The sequence below is a fragment of the Zootoca vivipara genome, chromosome 2 (genome assembly GCF_965207765.1).
Source record: "Zootoca vivipara chromosome 2, rZooViv2.hap1.1, whole genome shotgun sequence".
Taxonomy (NCBI): Eukaryota; Metazoa; Chordata; class Lepidosauria; order Squamata; family Lacertidae; genus Zootoca; species Zootoca vivipara.
The window spans coordinates 111944291-111967621 of NC_142584.1; the positions used below are offsets into that span (position 1 = coordinate 111944291).

General features: G+C 48.1%; 1 protein-coding gene across 1 annotated transcript; it reads right to left on the bottom strand.

Moving 5' to 3' along the window:
• Positions 1-14418: 14418 nt before the first annotated feature.
• Positions 14419-23142, bottom strand: LOC118081117 (uncharacterized). Its single transcript, XM_060270676.2, has 4 exons — positions 23003-23142; positions 18682-19694; positions 17617-17725; positions 14419-16172 (listed from the first exon to the last, which is right to left on the bottom strand). Exons 2-4 carry the CDS (start codon positions 19483-19485, stop codon positions 15154-15156), a joined length of 1932 nt encoding a protein of 643 aa, XP_060126659.2. The 5' UTR covers positions 19486-19694; positions 23003-23142; the 3' UTR covers positions 14419-15153.
• Positions 23143-23331: the final 189 nt, after the last annotated feature.

Sequence of the window (23331 nt, forward strand, 5' to 3'; positions counted from 1 at the left end):
ACTGGTGCTGCCTCAGGCCGCTATCCGGAGGCGCGCGGGGAGCGCGGGCCTGGGGCCACCTCCTCTGAACAGCTGAAAGGTGGGCAAGGCGGCCCCAGGCTCGCGCTCCCGGCGAGACATTCCGTAGGTGCGCGGGGAGCGGCAGAGAAGCGGCAGCGGCAGAAGGGCGAGCGGGGCCCACCAGCCAGCATGATTAGCAGGGTCTTGCAGGCTGCAGTGGAGGAGAGAGCGGGAGGAGGCAGCCCCGCCCCCAGGCTCGCAATCCCAGCGATCCCCGCGCGCCTCCGGAGCATCGCGCAGGGAGCGGCAGCCTGGGGCCGCCTCAACTGAACAGCTGAGAGGCGCGGCGAGGCAGCCCCAAGCTCGCGCTCTGGGTGCGAAGCTCCGGAGATGCGCAGGGGGAGTGTGAGCCTGGGGCCACCTCGCTGCACCTCTCAGCTGTTCAGTTGAGGCAGCCTCAGCCTCCCACTCCCCACGCAAAGCTCCGCAGGCGCACTGGGGCGTGCATGCGTCATGACACATGTGCCCGGGGGGCGCCAGAAAGTGTTTTGCTTAGGGCGCAAAAAGCCCTAGCACCGCGCCTGGCAAGAGCGCCAAATCAACTTTAACTGAATTAAACTGAATGTTGGAAGATTCTAGAAAAATAAGAGAAAGTATTTGTTCACACAGCCCAAACTCTCAGGAGGCAGTGAAGGCCACCAACTTGGATGGCTTTAAAAGAGGTTGGGACAAATTCAGGGAGAAGTTTGTCAATGGCTATTAACCACAATGGCTCTGATCTGCCTCCACAATCAGAGGCAGAGATGCTGAAAACTGCAGGAGGCGAGAGGGCTTCAAATCTTGCTTGCGGGCTTCCCATAGCCATTTGGTTGGCCACTGTGAGATGCTGGACTAGATGAGCCACTGGCCTCATCCAGAAGGCTCTTATTATGTTCTTAATTGAGCAACTTGCATGTGATCAAATCCCACCTGTAAATCATAGAACTGTAGAACTGGAAGGGGCCACAAGAGTCATCTAGTCCAACCCCCTATAATGTAGGAGGAGTCTTTTGTGCAATATGGGTCTTGAACCTATGACCCTCAGATTAATAGTCACATGCTTAACCAACTGAGCTATCCCTCCTCTCGAAACACCAGAGATCATTTGCCTCATTTTTCTGTGATCATTTTTAAAAATAATAATTCTTGGTTTTTGACACCCACAAAGGAAATGATGCTTGTTTTTGTCCTGTGCCGCCAGATGACCCCCCAAAGGATTGCAACAGGAGTGGGGGCTTGCAAAGACACCCTGTTTTGTGTGTGTGTTCTGGAAAAACAATACAAAGGAAGACACAGGTGCTGAGCAATTCAGTCTGATGTGATGAAGCTGAGGTCATTGCAAACTTTGCCCACCACCCTTTCAGATCCTGGGAGATTTCTACTTCTTTCCCCCCCCCCCCAACTCCCCACTTTATTTACACGCTCCCTTCCAGCACAGAATTCTTTGTTTTCATTGAAAAAGCCATAAATTCAAGAGAGTGCTGACTGGAACAAGGAGGCTGGAGCGCCTGGGTGGAGGACTGACGCCAATCGCATCGGGGAATAAACAAGACAAGCTCCCACAGTCCTCTTCGTTCTCCCGGCCTCACTCCCGTTTACACTTTGCCCATTCAAAGGATTAATCAATCCACTTAACATCACCTCATGGAGACCAGCTGCATCTTCTAAGCGAACCGGCCTGGACAGGAAGCCTTGTAGGATGCGGAATGAAATTATTAATGAACTCACTTGCTGTTATTCATCACCGAACAATCCCCTCACACACACTGCAAAATTTGGAGAACTGTGACTTCCCTCCCCACATTTCTCTCTAAGAGGAATTCTGGCTTCTTGCTACCCCTGCCCAAATTTACCACTTCCACCTCCTCCCTCAAAGTCCTTTCCCCTACATCTAACAACAGTATCTAATTATCCTTATCCACCGGAGGCAAGTCACAGTCTCTCTTTCGTCTCCATTTTGGCCTTGGGGAGAATGCCTTATTCAAATGTTGTTATTGTGAGTTGGAATCATAAGAGCTGGAATCGTAGAGTTGGAAGGGACTTTGCTCAGTGCCGGGTCAGCAATGCAGAATGCAGCTTATTGGTTTTATGTTATATTATCTACTTCTTGATTTTGTGTTATGTTATCTGCTTCAAATACTTTTACGAACTAATAAAAGGAAGATAGGCCCCATGTTTTCATGTGTGTGATGTTACTCACTGCTACGGAGTACCAACACCTCTTTTTTGCTGCTGATGGCCACCATTTTGTGCTGGCATCCACATCACTTTTGTCCTGCGTAGCTCAGTTGGTCAGAGCTTGGTGCTGATAATGCCAAGGTTGCAGGTTCAAGCCCCATATGGGACAGCTGCATATTCTTGAATTGCAGGGGGTCGGACTAGATGATCCTCTACAATTCTATGATCAAAATATGAGTACCAATTTGTTGGTATCCATCTGCCTTGGGAGACAATGGAGGAGTTCACCTTTTGGGGTGAACCCCCAACAGTTGGAAGGCTACAACTCCTGCTGTGGCTGTAGAGACTGATACAGGAGAGACATGTTTTGTTACAGCTGGGGCAGAGGAAGGCCTCTGGTTCTGCTGTGCCATGGCATTTCTTCTCTCTGTGCTCCTCCTGGTGGTCATTTCACCCTCTGGTCCCTACTATGGATACACAACTTGACTGTCCGTCTACAGGCATTTTAGTCGTCTCTAAATGGATTCCCACATGGCAGGGTTGGCGTTGCCAGCCTTCATGTCGCATTTGCAAACCTCTTTGTAATGCAGAGTTGATCTGCCAACTGGCTGGGGGCCTGAAGCCAGCTCCCCGTAGAGCACATCCTTGGGGATCCTGCCATCTTCCATTCTGTGGACATGGCCAAGCCAGCGTAGATGTCGCTGAGACAGGAGTGTGAACATGCTGGTACCAGCACCCCATTAAAAAAACAGGGGGGAAAACAGAAAAACCAAAAGAAGACACTGGCAATATATATATCGAAAAAATATAAAGTGTATATAGATGCCCTTCCACAGAGAGGGAACTCTTAAGAGTCTTCTGGCACCTTAAAGTCCTACCTTGGGACTGGTAGGTCAGAAGGCAAGGAGACTGACAGTAGGTGGCGCCATAGCCAATGAGAGGCAGAACCAACTAATTCTTGTTTTGTCCCCTTCCTCATATATTCCGTAAGACTTTAGCCAAACCTCTGCCATCATAGTTTTCCTGCAGTTTTCTTCTCAGTTTCCTCCATCCCTGCTTTGCTCTGACTTCTGCCATTGTTTTAAGCCACACTATCCCCCTCAGTGTCTCTCCTTTCTCACTCCCATCCCATGCCCAGTCACTGCTGACTTCATGCAAATCCAGGATTGTGGTGCAGCACTACAAATCCTCCAGTGGGGGCTACATGGTGAGATTCTTATTTATTTATTTATTTAAAAAATATTCTTTATAGAGAAATAATAAAAAGTGCAAGCTAAAGGGGTTGTATTCAATTAGGCCCTACTCAAAAGCAGACTCGATAAAATGGATGTGCATAAGTTAGTCATAACTATTAACTTCAGTCGGTCTACTCTGAGTAAGACTAGCACTGGAGACAACATAGCATATCCAGCTCTTTCAACCATTTCTCATAAAACTTGGTTTTCATCCTCTTGATCACCCACTTTTGGACAACCTCTAGTTTCTTCGTTCATACCTCTTCACGCGCATATGTATATTTGCATTTTTTGATGTGTCATATAACTATATTTGATGGCGTTCGACTAAATTTTATTCGGTGTAGACCCCTTGAACCTAAAGAACACAACCAAGTTGGGTCCATTAATTCAAATGGGTCTACTCTGAAGTAAACCTTAGTTTAATACCAACCGTTGTTTTCACCATCCTCTGTTTCAGGCGGGAGACATTCCTGGTTCTCTCTGGACCTGGGACCTCTTGCAGTCAAAACAGATGCTCCACCACTGATCTACAGTTCTTCTCAAATCATTCCTCCAACATCTCCTTAAGGGGGGGGGGGGAGTTCTCTAGTTTGTCTGCTTTCTTTGGACAGCATGGTCTTTCTTGCAAAGCATCGCTGTAGGAGTCAAGGGGTGAGAGGGAGAGAGGGGGAGAGAGAAAGAGAGAAAGAGAGAAAGAGAGAGAGAGAGAGAGAGAGAGAGAGAGAGAGAGAGAGAGTCCCCGGCATGCAGCCCTCAGTGCGTCTGTCTCCGGCCATCTCCATCCCCTGTCCGTCCTGGGCCTCACATCTGGATCCCATCGTCTCCTGCACAGCTGCAGAGATTCACGGCCCACATCTGCTTCCAATCCCAACACAGAGCATGACTTCACCCATGGCGGTGCTGGAGGTGGCGCCTCAGGCTTGCTGAGTCACTGCCGACAGCCATCCCACCTGAATCCCCATCGCTGAATAACCCTCACACCAAGTGTGTCTAGATGCGGGTTTGAAACCAAGAGGCATTGGGGCCAGCTGTGTCCACTCTGCTTCCAACTACACAGGCTGCAGACGTCTGAAGCCCATTTAAAAGCATTTAAAGCAGGCATCCCCAAACTGCGGCCCTCCAGATGTTTTGGCCTACAACTCCCATGATCCCTAGCTAACAGGACCAATGGTCAGGGATGATGGGAATTGTAGGCCAAAATATCTGTAGCGCCGAAGTTTGGGGATGCCTGATTTAAAGCAATGGCACACAGAGAATCCTGGGAACTTCAGTTTGTTAAGGGAGGTTTAGTAGCGCGGTCATACCCCATTTATACCCCTCTGATGCCTTCAGTTTTATATTTTTATGTATCCCTCTGATGTCTTGAGTTTTATATGTTTATCTTTGTATTGAGAAATGTTTTTTTGTTTCTGACTATCGGTCGAATAAAGTATATTGAGATTGAGTTTGTTAAGGGTGCTGGGAATATCTGTGTTGTTGTTTTTTACAATGTACATAATATCTCTTGTTGTTATTCTGTTTCGTTTTCTATATGAGTACTATTTATTGTTTCTTCTTCTTATCTTACTATGTGCACTTGTTATTTTATACTTTTTATTTCTTTTCTTTCTTTCTTTTTTAAAAAAAGGTTCTGGTAATTGTAGCTTTGCAGGGAGTAAACTATAGTTTCCAGGATTTCAAGTTCAGCCAAAGGCTACTATGGGGTTGCAGCGCTCATCTCGCTTTCAGGCTGAGGGAGTTGGTGTTTGTCCACAGACAGTTTTCTAGGTCATGTGGCCGGCATGACTAAACCACTTCTGGTGCAACAGAACACCGTGATGGAAACCAGAGCACACGGAAATGCCATTTACCTTCCTGCTGCAGAACGTTACCTATTTATCTACTTGCACTGGTGTGCTTTCGAACTGCTAGGTTGGCAGAAGCTGTGGGAACATGTGAGGCAAGTCGGTGCCTTTCTTAAACATGTTTAGCTTTTTTGAGAAACAGTTTCCTAGCCCTGTTGATTTATTTCTGCCCTTTAGCTAAAAAGATTATCAGAGTCACTTATTGCTAACCCATGGCTAGGGCCCACAAAACCATAAAGTGAACCCTCCTCTAAGAAATGTCCTATTTTGTGGAAGCTGCTCAAAATGGCAAAACCAAAATCATGCTGAAACCTTGTTGTAAGGGGAAGAGAGCCTTCTCCGTGGTGATCTGCCAAAAGACATTGTGGATTCCCTTCCACAGATGGATAAGGGCCCATCTAGACCAAAATCCATAGTCTCCAACATTTCTTCAATGAAATAGGGATGCCCTAAGGAAAAGCAGGGCATTCCAGGATCAAATCGGAAACCAGGATGACTTCTGTAAAGCCAGGACTGTCCCTGGAAAATCCTTCTTGCACAGTGATGTCCTGCAAGCAGGACCTGAACTCAACAGCAAGGTTATATAATATATAATAACAATTTATTATTTATACCCCGCCCATCTGGGTTTCCCCAGCCACTCTGGGCAGCTTCCAACAGAAAAATGAAATAAAATAATTGGTTAAACATTAAAAGCATGCCTAAACAGGTTGACTTTTAGGGCACAGCCAGGGCTGAGGGTGGCCTTTCCTGGATCTAGGCCTGGTGTGACTTACACCCACCGGAGGGGAAAAGAAGAACCAGGAGCTTAGGAAGGAGCACAAGCAAAACCCTTGGCTCTTCTGTTTTTTTAAAAAAACATAATTTTTATTGATTTTACAAATTACAAAAGACGATACATACATGAACACCTTTTCCACCTTCTTCCCACCCCCCTCCATGGGTCCTCCCCTGCCACAGAAGTATCCCACGCAGGTGAACAGTCAGAGATGGTCCGTTTTATGATTGGATTTCTGACCTCCTCCCCCTCCCCTGCCCCTAAAGCCCCCCCCTGCCACCAGAGAGCTCCAGGGAACCAGGGCAGTACGCAGGAAGTCATCCATCCAACCATCTATTCTCATACCAAAAAAGAGTGAAAAAAGAGAAAGAAAAAAAGAAGGACAAAAAAGAAAAGACAAAACAAAACAAAAATAGTCTTTTTTCCATTCATAATTAATAAACCATATTTTGTGGGCTTCCCCAACCTCCCCCCTTCCCCGGTTTTCATCCCTTTTTTATCCTCTTCAACAGTTTCTTATTCTATAAAATAATTACCTTTATACCTCATACTACTTTTAAATTGGCTATTATCATTTTCACCTAATATCCAAATCACTGAAAAATCAAACTCCCATTTTTTCTTCCCGTGCCTAATTTTTACCCCCTCTATAGGCCTCCATATTTTCACCTTTTTCCAAAATCAATCCACTTTTAAAACTATAACTATTCCCAATCTAACCTTTCATCCCCGATTTCCGGCTCCAACCCCCCAATCCAGCAAGTTCCATAGTCAGCAGTCCAGTTTTAATCCTATTAATCCATCCTGATAATCACAACTTCACTTTCCCTTCACCCCACCCCCTTTTTACAGCCTTTTGCCATCCAGGCCTCCATACAGCACCCCTGAGTTTCTTCTCTTCTCTGCTTGTTTTTTTCCTCTTCCCTGTGGGCATTCTGGAGTTCCAGTAAGTCCAATCGTGCCCTCCTCGAAGGAGGGGCACTCCATCTGACTTTTTGTAGAGTAAAATCATCATTTTTTTCGTGGTGGGCTTCATTTTGTATTATATTATCACAGTCCTCATCTTCATCTTTTCCTTCCAAATCAAACCCTTGGCTCTTCTGAGCAATCAAGGTGCCCAAGAATTTACAGCAGCCTTGGCCAATCCAGAGGCCTCCAGCTGCCTGCCAATCAAAGGAACTGAGTCTCAGCCAATCCGAAGTGAAGGTCTTCAGCTGCCTGCTTATCTGAGGAGCTGAGTCTCAGCCAATCCGGAGGCCTGAAAGAACCAGAGCGTTCAAAGAAGTTGATGTTCACGTCCAAGTTTCATCCTTTGCCAAATTCTAAGGTCTGACCACAGATTGCTTCGCCGGCCTTTGCAATTCTGACACGCCAAGTCCTTGGTTCTAGGCTAGCCTTGCATCTCCTGAGGTTCAAGTCTATCCCTCCAGAGGAGGAGAAAACAAGCTTGCTCCATCTCCCATGTAACGCTGGCAACCCTCTGTCTCGGGAGACAATGGAGGAGTGTGCCTTTGGGAGTGAGGTCAAGCCGTTGGAAGATTGCAGCACCTGCTGTGGTCGTAGAGATCGATGCCGGAGAGACATGTTTTGTTGCAGCTGGGGCAGGTGAAGGCTTCCAGTTGTGCTGCTGCAGATGCACCATGGCCTTTCTTCTCTCTGCGCTCCTCCCGACGGTCATTCCTCCTCCGGCCACTGCTATGGAAGCACAACCTGACTGCCTGTCTCCTGGCACTGCAATTGTCTGCAAAGGATTCCTACATATCAGGGTTGATGTTGCCAGCCTTCATGCTACAGATAATATTTCCTGTCAGTCTCCTCTTTTCCAAGCTAACATACCCAGCTCCCTCAACCATTCCATGTAAGGTCGCCCTCCTCTGCACATGTTCCAGCTTGGTTTTTTTTATAGGGGTACTCAAGGGTACGCAGCACTTTGTTTTGTTTTTGTTAAAAAGTGTTACACTTACTGTAACAACTTCATGGTGAGTACCAGCACCTATTTTTCTAGAGAGAAAAAGCACTGTCAATATCCTTCTTAAATTGTGGCGCCCAGAACTGAACACAGTATTCCAGGTGTGGTCTGACCAAGGCAGAACAGATTGGGACTATGACTTCCTTTGATCTGGACACTAGACTTCTGTTGAAGCAACCTGGAATAGTATTAGCTTTCTTTGCTGCTGCATCACACTTTAGAACAGACTTTGCCAACATGATGTCCTCTAGATGCTTTGAACTACAGTTTTCATGGCTGTTTCCCCACATCAGGAAGGCTGGAGAGCTGGTGAGAGCTGTTAAGAACATAAGAAAGCCCCACTGTAGTTCTCGCATCCTGTTCTCAGAGTGGCCAACTAGATTCCTCCTCTTCTTCGAAGTCCACAAGCAGGTACCCCACCTGCAATTCCCATCAACTGGTATTCAGAGTGCGGGAGCACATAGCCAGCATGGGAAGTAGCACCTGGTGGGCATAACAAGCCCTATATATCCCCTGTCTTTCTGTCTGCGGGTGCCATTTGGGCAAAAACTCTTACAGCTGAAATCTCAAAGGGAGGAGACGAGATCCCCTTAGCAGACGAATCCAGAACAGCTCTCTATTTTCCATAAACAAGCTTGTTATCTCCCTTTCCACATAATTGATGTGGGCTGCGCAAGCTAAAATCTGACACTAATGAATACAAACTGACCTGACTGTTTTTGGAAGGCGTATTGAATTCTGGAATAAAGAAGGCACGCAAACGAAGCTGGAACGAATTGGTGCGTTACCTCTTCAAGGACCTCAAGGGCAGCGAGACTCTTGCATGGGCTGTGCCATCGTAGTTTTTATAGCTCTGAGAGTTTGGGGCTGGAAAAAATAGTGATGCTTAATAATAATAATAATAATAATAATAATAATAATAATAATAATAAATGTTAAAAGTGGGTTTCTAGTCCATATGAGTGGACATGTGAAATCTCTCCATCCAGAGTGGAGGTCAGTTTTGCCTTAGGACTGCAGTTCTGTGCTGAGGGGAAATGTTTCAAATGCAGGACTTCTGTCTACACAAACTGGCAGGTTTTCCGGGATCCCTGGCCGAAAGGTCTTTCACAGCTCTGATAATGGAGTTTCCTACCCCCACCCCCTGCTTGCAAGTGGAGAGCAAGCTGTTGCACTAAAGTCCTTCTTGCTGGCTTCCAAGAGAAATCTGTCTAGCCGCTGTGGAAATTAGATTTCTAAACCAGATAAGAACAGAAGACTTTCCTATGAGGAAAATTTGCAGCTTTCGGGACTTTGGGGCTTAGAGGGAAAAAGCAAGTAAGAAGCAACAAGGTAGAAGTTTATAAAATTCTGCACGGCATGAAGAAAGTGCATAGAGAAAGATTTTTTTTCTCCCTCTCTCATAACGCCAGAAGTTGTGGATGTCCGGAGAAGCTGAATGCTGGGAGATTTAGGACTGATCAAAGGAAGTGCTTCTTTACGCAGTCCCTGACTAAACTTTGGAATTTGTTCCCACGAGAGGGAGTGATGGTCACCAGACTAGACTGCTTTTTAGAGGGATTAGACAGATTCATGTAAAGGTAAAGGGACCCCTGACCACCAGGTCCAGTTGTGTCCGACTCTGGGGTTGTGGCACTCATCTCGCTCTATAGGCCGAGGGAGCCAGCGTTTGTCCGCAGACAGCTTCCGGGTCATGTGGCCAGCATGACAAAGCTGCTTCTGGGGAACCAGAGCAGCGCACGGAAACGCCATTTACCTTCCCGCCGGAGCGGTCCCTATTTATCTACTTGCACTTTGACGTGCTTTCGAACTGCTAGGTTGGCAGGAGCTGGGACCAAGCAACAGGAGCTCACCCCGTCGTAGGGAATCAAACCGCCGACCTTCTGATCAGCAAGCCCTAGACTCTGTGGTTTAACCCACAGCGCCACCTGGGTCCTATAGGAGGGGGCTATTGATGGCTACCAACCGTTGATGGCTCTGCTCAGCCTCCACAGCGGGAGGCAGTGATGCTTCGGAAGAGCAGTTGCTGGAAGCTGCCAGAAGAGGGAGTGATATTGTGCTCAGGTCCGGTTTGCAATCTTCCCATAGGCCTCTGGTTGGCCACGGTGAGAAGAGCATGCTGGGCCTTTGGTCTGACCTAGTAAGGCTGTTCTTAGATCTTCTATGATGAGTATTGCAGTTGAGTGATATATAAATAAAATAAAACTAGGGGCCATGCTTGCTAACCATGCCTACTTGCCTACAACCCCCCTTTCCCCACACTTTGCCAAGTCTTCCTCCTCTTATTCCTGACCGGTCCCCGATCTGTTTACACCTCACCCACCCCCCTCACCCAAACCTACCCACCCTCTCTCCCTTCAGAGCCTACAGCCTCCCATCGCAGCTCGCTTCAAGCTTCACCCTCCTTTTGAAGGGAGGGGGAGGCAAATCATTCCCTGAAGTGCCTCCCCCCCCCTCCACTGAACCTCACTGGAGTTGCATTTAACAGAGAAGGCCCTTCAGAGCAAGGTTCACTTATTGGTGGCCGTGTAAACTGCAGCATGACAACAGCCTTGCTTTTGTATGCATATAGGAAGATATGAAATAAATGTATCCCTCATCCCTACATATAGCCATCAATATGGACCTTTTTACCCCTGTTTTCTTTAGCCTGCAAGGCTGTGCCACGCCAGTCAACACGCCTGGGATTTAGTCTTCAACACTGCTCAGGAACTGGCTAAGAATTTCCGCCACAGTTACGATTTCATATGAATCAGAGCAGAATCATATCCTTTGAGTGGGTTTCATTCAAGACCGTCACTCATTCAAGACTGTCACTCATTGTCGGTAAATCAGGCTAGGAAGCAGCTTCCTGCTGCCATCTTCTGATGAAGCTCAGTATTGCACCCAATAAGTACTCATCACTGAACGTAAGATCGTAAGAGCCTGCTGGATCAGGCAAGGAACTGTCTACTACAGCACCCTGTCCTCACAGTGACGAACCAGGTGAACAAAGGAAATCCAACAACTGGCATCATTTATATGTATATATAGTAACACTGATTCTAGTCTTTGGGCAATCAAAATGATGGATATGATGAAGCTAGTAGCCACTGCTGGCATAAGGGAAGCCCTTTGGAGGAGGAGCAAATTTCAGGGAGACTCTCATGTGTTTTGCGACTGCCAAAGTGTACAGTTAAATGTGTAATTCACTTAAATAGGAATCGTGACTTTTGGTTTTTTTTTTCAGCTGGTTTCTAACCCTCATGTGTTCAAAGCACATCAGCTACACTAGCCAAAACTGTATAAGTCAGAGCTGGGGAGGGGGGGTAGTTGTGGGAGGAGGACTAAGGAAGATATCAAATACTTGGCAGAAACAGTGCTTGAAAAACAAGCAAATGTGCGCAGGCCTGCAAAAAATTTTTGGGGGGGGGAATAAAAGGTTGATATGACAACAGCTCAAGCACATGATGCCTTGATTTTTATTTTATTTTCAAAACACACACACAAAATATACACAATCCCGGCCTTCAGCCAGGGGTGCTCTCTACAGAGTCCAGCGCTGCGGGAGAATACAAATCTCCACCTCACCTTTGTGGGAAGCAATCTTTCGAGGTCAACTTCTTAGAGCAAATCCACACCATGAGCTTAAAGCACACCCAACGCATATTTAAAGCACATGTTGTCCCCCTGTCAAAGAATCTCAGGAATTGTGGTTTGTTAAGGGTCCTGGGAATTGTAGCTCCATGAGGGGGAAACAGCCAACTCAGTCCTCCTGCCTTCTTCAAGCTCATTCCAGCTGTGGCTACCCTCTGACAGCTTGTAAGAAAAGAAACCCACCACAAGCACCCTGTTACCATGTGGCATTTTCACCTCTGATGGTGTCTCACTGAGTCCATGGTCCCGAATATGAGCTGGTCTGCATGTTTCCCCAAGCTAGGATATTGCACCTCTCCAACAATCTTGCAACCATCGGGATGCCAAGCAGGAAAGTGGACTCAGGTGCTGCCAGTAAAGTCCTTTGTCACAAAGGTCTGTGGAGTAGGATCAGGGATAGCTCAGTCGTTAGAGCCCGAGACACTTAATCTCAGGGTCATGGGTTCGAGCCCCACGTTGGGCAACAGATTCCTGCATTGCCAGGGGTTGGACTAGATGGCATGCGTGGTCCCTTCCAACTCCACAATTCTGTGACACCCGGTGCCTCACCTCAGATTGATCTTTGGAAGCAAAACCAGCTCACGGCTGGAGTGATCTTGCCAGCCTGGGAAGGTGCAGGCAAATGAAGGTTCTGAAAAGCCAAGAGGGCGCCCTCTGCCACCTCGACCGAGTGTAGCAGCCGTGAATGGGAAACTAAAGCTCCCAGGATGCTTTGGGGGGGAGTCACATGCTTTGAATGTGCACTGAACATGCCTCAAATGTGCAGTGTGGACCTGCTCTTCAAACCAGGATTTCCACTTGCTTTCTACATGTGTAGCAATGCTTAGACCAGGGGTCCCCAAACTAAGGCCAGGGGGCCGGATCCGGCCCAATCACCTTCTAAATCTGGCCCGCAGACGGTCCGGGAATCAGCATGTTTTTACATGAGTAAAACGTGTCCTTTTATTTAAAATGCATCTCTGGGTTATTTGTGGGGCATAGGAATTCATTCATTTTTTTCCCTTCAAAATATAGTCCGGCCCCCCACAAGGTCTGAGGGACAGTGGACCGGCCCCCTGCTGAAAAAGTTTGCTGACCCCTGGCTTAGACCATATATCCCCAATAACAGCAGTAACGTTATAGTGGCAGCATGTGGAAAATTGAATGGGCCTCCACAATGCCACCTAGGTGGTTCTGAGGCACCTCTAACCATTCCCCCTCCCTCTCCTCCTTCTCAGGTTTGAGGTACACACACACAGACACCTCCAGGGTTGGCTATTTACGAGCGCAGTTTCTGGAATGTTGTGGGTGGTATCAATATAGAGCAAGGGTTGGGAGCTTCTTTTAGCTCAAGGGCCACATTGCCTCATGGGGCACCTGCTAGGGGCCAGGGGCAGGTGAGGCCAGAGGTGAAAGGGAGCAGAGCAACTGCTCTGATTCATACAATAAGCGAAAGGTCTATGGACACACCACAGCGCCCCCTGCAGGCCGCTTCCTGCTGCCAGTGGAAGGGAGGGCAAATTTAACTCTCAGCATGGCAATGTTCTCAAGCGATGGATTTTGTCTCAAAGGGACAGGTGGCAGTGAGTTACTTACAAAGGAGGAAGGTGGGGTAAGGTCTACGGTGTGGCCTGAACCTGCCCGATTCCCCCTGCATCCCCCAGCCACTGAGAATCAACCTTAACTTTCTCAATTCCATCCTAAGGAAGCCCTGTTGGATCAGAACAAAAGCCCATCAAGTCCGGAAATTTTCTCTGCAATGAAGCCAACCAGCTGCCTCTGGGTAGCCCCCACAGGTGGGATGTGAAGCAAAGGCCACCCCCCTGATGGCTCCTCCCACCCACCAGGAAACCGGTCCTACACTGTGCCTGAACCCAGAAGCTTCATAAAGCTACAAAGACTAATTGCCACTAATGGACCTACCCTTTGTGTACTCACCTGGTCGCTGCTTAATAACAAAAATGAGTGCTTTTTGTTTCTTGGTCAGGCAGGGGGAACCACGGGGCCTGTGGGGCAGGCAGATGCCCTTGGACTCTCCAAATTGTACCCCATCTTCCCAGGCGCTGTGGTTAAACCACTGAGCCTAGGGCTTGCTGATCAGAAGGTCGGCGGTTCGAATCCCTGTGACAGGGTGAGCTCCCGTTGCTTGGTCCCAGCTCCTGCCAACCTAACAGTTCGAAAGCACGTCAAAATGCAAGTAGATAAATAGGAACTGCTACAGCGGGAAGGTAAACGGCGTTTCCATGTGCTGCTCTGGTTGCCAGAAGCAGCTTTGTCATGCTGGCCACATGACCTGGAAGCTATACGCCGGCTCCCTCGGCCAATAATGCGAGATGAGCGCACAACCCCAGAGTCGGTCACGACTGGACCTAATGGTCAGGGGTCCCTTTACCTTTACCTTCCCAGGCCACAACCCTCCTAGCCCTGCTTCTCCTCTGCCTAGAGTGTTTTCATGGTCCTCAACCTCCGCTATAACACCCGTTTCCTTGATGGAGGACACAGGATGGGGCACTTTAGAATGTTCAAAGTGCCCTGCATTCCGAGAATCCTTACAAACAACCCTCTAAGGTGGGCTGCTGTAGCTTAGGGTAGCTTAATCCAGGCTGTGGATTTCTTATGCTTCTTTTGCTGCCAAGGAAAGAGGTATTTCCCCCCTTCTCCCACCTTTTATTGCTTATTATTTTAACTTTTTAAAATATTGTCTTGTTTGTAAGCCACCCAGAGAATTTGTTGTTGAGTAGCTGCATTAATTTTTTTAAGATGATTTGTAGTTAAGCAACACTCTCCTCTCAAAATATCTGAACAACTTTACTGCCCATCTTAATCCAGGATTCCAGTTCCCAAATAGACCACCTTTCCCAACTTATAGAGCTCTCCAGCTGTTTTGGACTACAACTCCCATCAGCCCCTGCCAGCATTGGGAGGATGGGAGTTGTCAAAGCAGCTGGAGAGCATCAAGCTGGGGGGGGGGCGGGCGTGGCGTGGTCTGATCTAGATACTTACCATTAAGCTAACAAAAATGGTAGGAATCAAATAATTTAATTCTGTTGCCTTGTGCCAGGCAAATGGTTTGAAGATATACTGCCTCTGCAACTGGAGTTTCTATCTAGCTATTGCATCGCTAAACTGCAGCTAGGTGCACGTTTTGCTAAAAGGAGGCCCATTTGTGCTGATGGGGAAGCGGCCTATGACAAGCTTCTTTGCTCCTCTGTTCTGCACTAGCCATCACACCGCTTCTAAAACTAACCACCAATATAAGCCTGAAATCTCGCTTCCGTTCCCCCTTACTATCCTATTCTCAGCCTACTTCTATTTTCCAAAAAACCACCAGACTAATCCTAGACCCTCCTCTATTCCCGCTTCCTGTCTGCATTGCGCAGGTCCTCCTGATTCCAAACACCTTAGGGACTAGCGCCCTTTCTACGAGTGCTGAGATGGACCTGTGTGACCAGGAAAGGCTAAATCATAAAGGGACAGGGCAAGAGGCACCAGTCACAGAAGTGATACCCGGCCAGAGAGGCTGCTGGGCCCCTGCTCAGCAGCCTCCCAAGAATTCCCCATGCCGTAGCTCTCAGCAGAGTGGATTCTCTGATGTGTGGTAAGGGAGGAGTGAGTGCTGAAGCTCCTCCCACACTCGTTGCAGATGTAAGGGGTGTATATCGAGTGCGTTCTCATGTGTCTCGTGAGCTTTGAGCTGGAAATGAACCTTTTCCCACACTCGGTGCATCCGTACGGCCTCTCCCCCGTGTGGACTCTCTGGTGCGTGTTCCGGGTCGACAAGTGGCTGAAGCTTTTCCCACAGACGTTGCACAGGTAGGGCTTCTCGCCTGTGTGGATCCTCTGGTGTTTGCTGAGGTTCGAGCTGTAGCTGAAGCTCTTCCCGCACTCGGGGCAGCTGTACGGCTTCTCGCCCGTGTGGACCCTCAAGTGTTTGGTGAGGTCCGAGTTCTGCTGGAAGCACTTCCCACAGTCTGGGCAGCCGTAGCCATAGGGCATCTCTTCCATGTGGATCCTTTGGTGGGTGACCAGGCCTCGGTGCTGGCTGAAGCAGGCACCGCACTCCGAGCACACGTAGGGCATCTCACCGGTGTGGGTTCTCTGGTGGATGAGAAGGTTTGAGCGCTGAGCAAAGCACTTCCCGCACTCGGGGCACTGGTGCGGCTTCTCGCCTGAGTGGATTCTCTGATGTTTGAGAAGGTTCGAGCTCTGGCGGAAGCACTTCCCGCACTGGGGGCAAGGGTACGGCTTCTCCCCCGTGTGGATTCTCCGGTGGATGGTGAGGCTGGAGCGCTGAGTGAAGTGCTTTCCGCAATCCGGGCACTGGTGGGGACTCTCTGCCGCGTGGCCTCGCTGGTGTTTAATGAGGGCCGGGTTTTGGTGGAAACCTTTCCTGCCCTCAGGACTCTGGAAGTGCCTTTCCCCCGGCCGGGCTCTGCTAGGAGTCTTCAGGCCGTTTTCTGTGCTCCGGTTTCCTCTCCTCTCCACATAGTCACTGCTGGAGCTACCTTTGTCTAAAAGGGGAAAAGAAGAGACCTCATGTTTCCTAATGAACTCGTGTCTCCCAATACGGGGGCAGCGCTCCCGAGAAAATTGGTTAGTTTGTTAGTATGTAAACTAATTGGTTAGTTTGTTAGTATGTAAACAACAACATCAGCTAGAACAGGGGCCCCCAGACTACGGCCCCCGGGCCGGATGTGGCCCAATTGGCCTCCCAATCCGGCCCGCGATGACCCCCGCCGCCCGCTGCCGCCACCCGCTCTTACAGCGCGCAGCGCGGCGGCGATCTTCCAAATCGGAAAAAAATCGCCAAAAATCCTTTGTGTGCATGCGTATGGGCCTCTCCCGACCCAGAAGAGGTCATTTCCGGTGCACTTCCGGGTCGGGGGAGGTGCACTTCCGGGTCGGGGAGGCCTATACGCATGCGCACAAGCGATTTTCGGCGATTTATTTTGACCGGGAAGCGCGCCAGTGCGCCAGTAAGTGTGTGTGCGCATGCGCACTGGCGCGCACTCCCCCGCCCTCCGGCCCGCTGCGCTGCGCGCACACTCCCCTGCCCTCCAGCCCAAAGCCCAGTAAGTCTGGGGACCCCTGAGCTAGAACTTCATATGCACAGAGGTGGAAAGGGGAAGAATTTCCAACTAAGGAGGAAATGCTTATGAAAGTGATGGACTATGCTGAAATGGTGAAATTATCTGCCAAATGAAGAGGGCGTAATGACAAAGTGTTTAAGGAGGATTGGAGACCACTGATAGATCACCTATCAAAATATCACCAATATATGAAGTCATGGTCAGGGTTTAAAATATAAAAGCTTTGACGATAGCAGGGTTTAGATAAAAAAAATATCTGTGTTATAAAATAGGTAATAAAAAGGAATAAAAAACAAACACCAGGAAAGGGGGGGAAGTAAAGAAGAAACTTTGTATGTTTTTTTTAAAAAATGAATATGATGATAAATGCTTTGAAATATTGTTCGAGACTTAATAAAAATGATATATACTTGTGTCTCCCAAGATGCTGAAGAGAAAGAAGCCCTTTTCACATGAGCTGATAGTTTTTCAGAGGGCAGAATGAATAGGCCCAGCAATCATGTTCCAACCCCATATCCCAACTGGACTGCTTTAGATTTCTAGTTTTCAAATAAGTAGACCTCTGCCTGAGCTGTATCATTTGGATTGCAAAGGAAGGCTTGTCTCATATACCAGAGATGAGGACCCTATAGCCCTCCAGTTGTTCTATTGCTCCCATAATCCTGACCATGCTTGCTACGGCCGATGGGAGTTGTAGTTCAGCCATGGGGTGGAGCCTTGGCCTTCCTGGGCCCAGACAAAATCCGCGGCTGTTTCTTGTCAGTCCTTTCATGGAAAGAAAGGGCCTGGGTGGGCAAGCATCCAGATGGCATCACCACTCTCAGAGCTAATAAACTCTGACACCTAGAAGGCAGCAAATCCTTACCCAGTGCTCTGGCTTCCTCTTGCTTCACCTCTCTGCACAGCCGCTTCAGACCGGGACCCATGGGAGATGGCTTTGCCTCGGGACGATTCACAGCTGGGGCTTCCACTGCCTGCAACAGTAGTTAATTTAAACGTACGAATGGTGGAAGAAATTAGTTTGGCTTGCTTCTCAATGCAAACCTACATCATTTGCACTTCCTAACGTAATACACAAACCGGAACACAGATATCGTAAAAACATGGTGATTCAAGCCAATGGCCCATTTAGTCCAGCATCCTGTTCCCGCAGAGGTCAACCGGGAGCCCATAGGAAGCCTACAAGCAGGACCAGAGAACCACAGCATTCTTCCTACCTGCCAACCCTAGCAAGTGGCATTCAGAGGCACATTGCCCCTGACAGCGGAGGGAGAACACAGCCGCTGTGGCAAAGTAGCCAATGATAACCCTCCCCTCAATGAATTTTTCTAATCCTTTTTTGAAGCCATCCAAGTGCTGGTCATCACTGCTTCCTGTGGGAGCAATTTCCATACAGTGGTACCTCGCTAGACGAATGCCTCGCAAGACGAAAGTGTTTTGTGATTTCAATGGAGACTCGCAAGAAGAAGTTTCCTATGGCGCGCTTTGGAAGACGAATTTTTTCCGTCCCATAGGGTGCCTCACAAGATGATATTTTCCCCCCCGTCTTGCGAGGCACCCTATGGGAAACTGCACTTCAATGCGTTCCTATGGGAGCCGCTTCGCAAAACGAATTTTTCGCTATGCGAAGCGACTTGCGGGACAAAGTAAATTCGTCTAGCGAGGCACCACTGTATTTCAACTATGCATTGAGTGAAGAAATGTGAAATCCCTGATATTTGCAGATTCTCATGTGGTTTTAAATTACATTTGTCTGCGTGCAAATAAGTGGTGCAGGTAGGAAACCGCACACATATTACCATATGCAAAGCTCAAGGAATTTGGTTTCGGAGAGCCATCTCTGTGCAGCACTTTTGTAAAATATTGAGTTCTGGGGCGACCATGGAAGCTCCTGCCGCAAGCTACTTGGAACAAGATTAAGAGAAGTTACCTGTTTTTCCTTCCTTTCGGCCTCTCGCCGCCTCAGCAGGAATGCCTCGGCCAGAGGCACTGCTTGGGCGCAGGTCTCCGGGTCGTGCTCCCTCACCCAGCTCTGGATTTCCTGGGGCAGGAGGGTGAGGAACTGCTCGAGAACCAGGAGGTCCAAGATCTGCTCCTTGGTGTGCTTCTCCGGCTTCAGCCAACTGCGGCACAGCTCACGGAGCTGGCCGCACACCTCCCGGGGACCCTTGGCCTCATGGTAGCGGAACTGCCGGAAGCGCTGGCGCTGCGTCTCCATGCGGATGGCGTCCACCTTCAAAATGGCCGCCTTGACTTTGCCGTACTCCCCTCGGTCCTGCAGGCTGAGGTTGCTGTAGGCCTCTTTGGCCTCCCGGCTCAGGACAGGCAGCAGGCGGGCCAGCCACTCCCGTCGAGGCAAGTGGCAGGTCCCAGCTAGCCGCTCGAAGGAGGCGAAGAAGGCCTTGTTGTCCCCCCATGGCGCAGCTTCCTCTGTCACTGGTGGGTTGCCCCACCCCAAGTGAGAAGACTGCATGGCCTGGAGGAACTCTTGCCACTGGGCTTCCCAGCATTCGGGCAAACCCTCATCGGGCTCCTGTTTCACTTGCAGCGGGGCGGCCCAGTCAAGGAACTCCCTGATGGTCCCAACCTGAAGGACACGAGGAGATTTCCCTGCCTTTTCTGCTCCCTCAGCTGGTTTGGGGCCTGCTGCATCACGTTCCTCCATTTTGACGCCTGAAGGCGCTGGTGTGGCCTGGCATCTGCCAGCCGGTGCAGACCCTTTCTTGGTTGCCATTTCCTCTCACAGAAAAGAGTGGAGCTCTGGACTTTTAGACAGCCTCTCCCCGAGAACTTGTTGGAATCTTCCGGATTCCTCTTTGCAGCTCTCACAGCCCTGCTCTGCAATATGGTCAAAAGAAGAGGTCGTTTTCCATAGAAGTAGGGATTTTGTGTTTTTAAACAAGCGGTACGTCACACAACATACTTATGCAGTGAAGATTCTCTCTGAGGGGAACAAAAAACAAGCAGAGACTGTGAGAAACATAACATACTACCCTATTAACGGCCAAGTTAAATTCAATGGGATTTAATCCCTGTAAACAGGTACAGGATTGGAACATAGCTGCCAAGTTATCCCTTTTTTAAAGGGATTTTCCCTTATGCTGAATAGGCTTCCTCGCGAGAAAAGGGAAAACTTGGCAGCTATGGATTGGAACCTAAACTGATGTTGGCTGTTATTGTTTACTGCTGGTTTTAACTGTATTTTGTTAATGTCATTCATTCATTCATTCATTCATTCATTCATTCATTTATTACCTGCCCTTTTACCCTAAGGTCTTGTGGCAGGTTACAGTATTAAAACACAATATCATTATTTTAAACATCAACAACTTAACATCATAAGAATAAATTGTAAATGAAGTAAGCGCTTTGGGGTGATGACAGTTTGGATGCAGGGTTGAATTTTGGTTTGTAAGATACTTGGGGCGTGAGAATTGCCTTCTTGTAAAACACCATGTACACTGGTAGTGCTTTATAATAATAAAAAATAAATAGTTACAGTACCAAAAGCGAAATGAAACAGACACACGCAAACAAACGTCAAGTGTTTCAACTGTACTTACATCTGAAATTGTGTGATTGTTTTTATTGCTGATATTTTTATTGCAAAAGTGCCTTGAGGTTTTTCATAGGAAGCAATTCATCAGTGGAATTAAATCAATGCATTTACCAGGAAGCGCCCTGTGCCTTTAGCAGCTACATAACAAGCAGTAACAGATGCAGCTTCCCTAATCACTGCATCATCTTGCTAGAAAATGCTTCACCCATCATATTTCTTCATGCCACACTACAGCTAAAACACAGGAGCCCCGCGGAGGAATTGGGGGTGAGACGGCAGCCCTAAAAGTGGAAAGAATCCCACAACATCATTTACTACATATTTATTATTATTGTTATTTATTTAAAATAATTGTATCCCATTCTTCATTACACATGATGATCCCAGAGCAGTTTGCAATTGCCAATAATACAATGCCAATAATAAGATGCAAGTAGCTGAAACACACTCTAACGGATTAAGATGGAATCCTGACAAGACAGAAGTACTGTTTTTGGGGGGAACAGGGGGCGGGTGGGTGTGGAAGATTCCCTGGTCCTGAATGGGGTAACTGTGCCCCTGAAGGACCACGTGCGCAGCCTGGGGGTCATTTTGGACTCACAGCTATTCATGGAGACGCACGTCAATTCTGTGTCCAGGGCAGCTATCTACCAGCTCCATCTGGTACGCAGGCTGAGACCCCTACCTGCCCATGGACTGTCTCGCAAGAGTAGTGCATGCTCTGGTTATCTCCTGCTTGGACTACTGCAATGCGCTCTACATGGGGCTACCTTTGAAGGTGACTCAGAAACTGCAATTAATCCAGAATGCGGCAGCTAGACTGGTGACTGGGAGCAGCCGCCAGGACCACATACCGGTCACACTGGTCTTGAAAGTCCTACACTGGCTCCCAGTACGTATTGGAGTACAATTCAAAGTGCTGGTGCTGACCTTTAAAGCCCTAAACGGCCTCGGTCCAGTATACCTGAAGGAGTGTCTCCACCCCCATCGTTCAGCCCGGACACTGAGGTCCAGCGCTGAGGGCCTTCTGGCAGTTCTCTTGCTGCAAGAAGCCAAGTTACAGGGAACCAGGCAGAGGGCCTTCTCGGTAGTGGTGCCTGCCCTATGGAACACCCTCCCACCAGATGTCAAAGAGACAAACATCTGCCAGACTTTTAGAAGACATCTGAAGCCCTGTTTAGGGAAGCTTTTAATGTTTAACAGACGATTGTATTTTTTAAAATACCATATATTCCGGCGAATAAGACAACTGGACGTATAAGACGACCCCCAACTTTTCCAGTTAAAATATAGAATTTGGGATATACTCGGCATATAAGAAATACGACCCAGCATAAAAGACGACCCCCGACTTTTGAGAAGATTTTCCTGGGTTAAAAAGTAGTCTTATGCACAGGAATATACAGTATTTTGTTGGAGGTCGCCCAGAGTGGCTGGGCAAACCCAGCCAGATGGATGGGGTATAAATAATAAATTATTATTATTATTATTTCTTAATAGCATATTGTATTTGTGCTTTATATTTCTTGTTGCTTATTTATGATGTTGGGAAAAATATTACTAATAAAAAAATGTATATTTTAAAAGTTTACACTAACCCATGACTCTGTGGAATGCCCTCCCATCAGGTGTCTCGGAAATAAACTATCTGACTTTTAGAAGACATCTGATGGCAGCCCTGTTTGGAGAAGTTTTTAATGACTGATGTTTCAATGTATTTTTAATATTTTGTAGGAAGCCGCCCAGAGTGGCTGGGGAAACGCAGCCAGATGAGTGGGATATAAATAATAAATCATCATCATCATCATCATTAGGGAAGCAACAACAAATTGCTGCCATGTAGCAGCAAACACAGGGTCTGTTAATAAATGGCCTGGGTAAATATAGAATAGATGATATAGATATGGCACCAAAAGCCCACAAAGATTTGGCACTGCTCAAATCTCTGCATTAAGAACGCCATTTCCTGTGTCACCACATATTTAGTTTTAGCATTGAGGGTGGCATCCCCAGCATTTCTTAGCAAGCAGGTAAGTTAGTCAGGGAGGAGGCACTTTGGGGGATGGGTGGCCTGTGGCAACTCCAGATGCCTGTGGACTACAAATCCCATCATTCTTGGCCACTGGCCATACTGACAGGAATCTGGGTCCAACAACAGGCTCACCCTCTCCGATCTGGGTCCCACGCTAATGCTTCGAGTTTTGCAGGTTAATATGAAAGTGCCTTGGACCTGGGCTTGTGTGCATGCCCACTTGCCTGATCTGCGAGCTACAAAGGGAGGCGGAAAGCAAACAAGCAACGTATACACACAGAAAGAAAGGGCCCGTTTATTCAGCAGCGCCGGCCTTGCCCTGCTGCACCCCTTTCGATCCGCAGCAAACCGGCAGGTAACCCGCGCCGATCTCCACGCCGGCTAAGCAGCAGCTCCTGCGGGCTTAATTCCTGCAGGTCAGCGCCGCCATTTAAAGGCAAACGCCTACAGGGAAGGCGATGTGAAGATCTGACAGTTCTGGACCCATTGGTCGCTTTCTTCTCTGGAAATCATCCCTTTTGCAAACCACTTGCTCCCAGGCTGAACTTGATGGTTGCAAAGAAATCAGATTTCAGATTGCATCCTCCCTCCAAGTCCAGTTTTTTCTGCTCTCTAAAAAGCAGCAACAAATCCACCCCGCGTTTGCAATTATTTACTCACCTTTCCTCCAAATGCACCGACCTCCCCTAACAATACTACTCCTGGGAAATCCCAAAGCCAATTTTTTTCTTTTTCTTTCTCCCCAGGGTAGCTAGAACAGAACAGGAAGTATTTAAATCCCCCCAAAAAACTCTCTCCAAGAGTCCTGGGCCTCTCTAGGCAATGGGGCAGTCTCTAGGTTTAACCCTTGGAGCGCCTCGCCCGAGAGACAAGATACAGAGAAGGAGGAGAAAAACCAAGGAGGGAAACTTCTTTTTCCAGGTTTGCGGCAAGTAAAACAAAACAACACAACGCAACTTTATCCTTCCTGGACAAAAGCAGGCACTGAG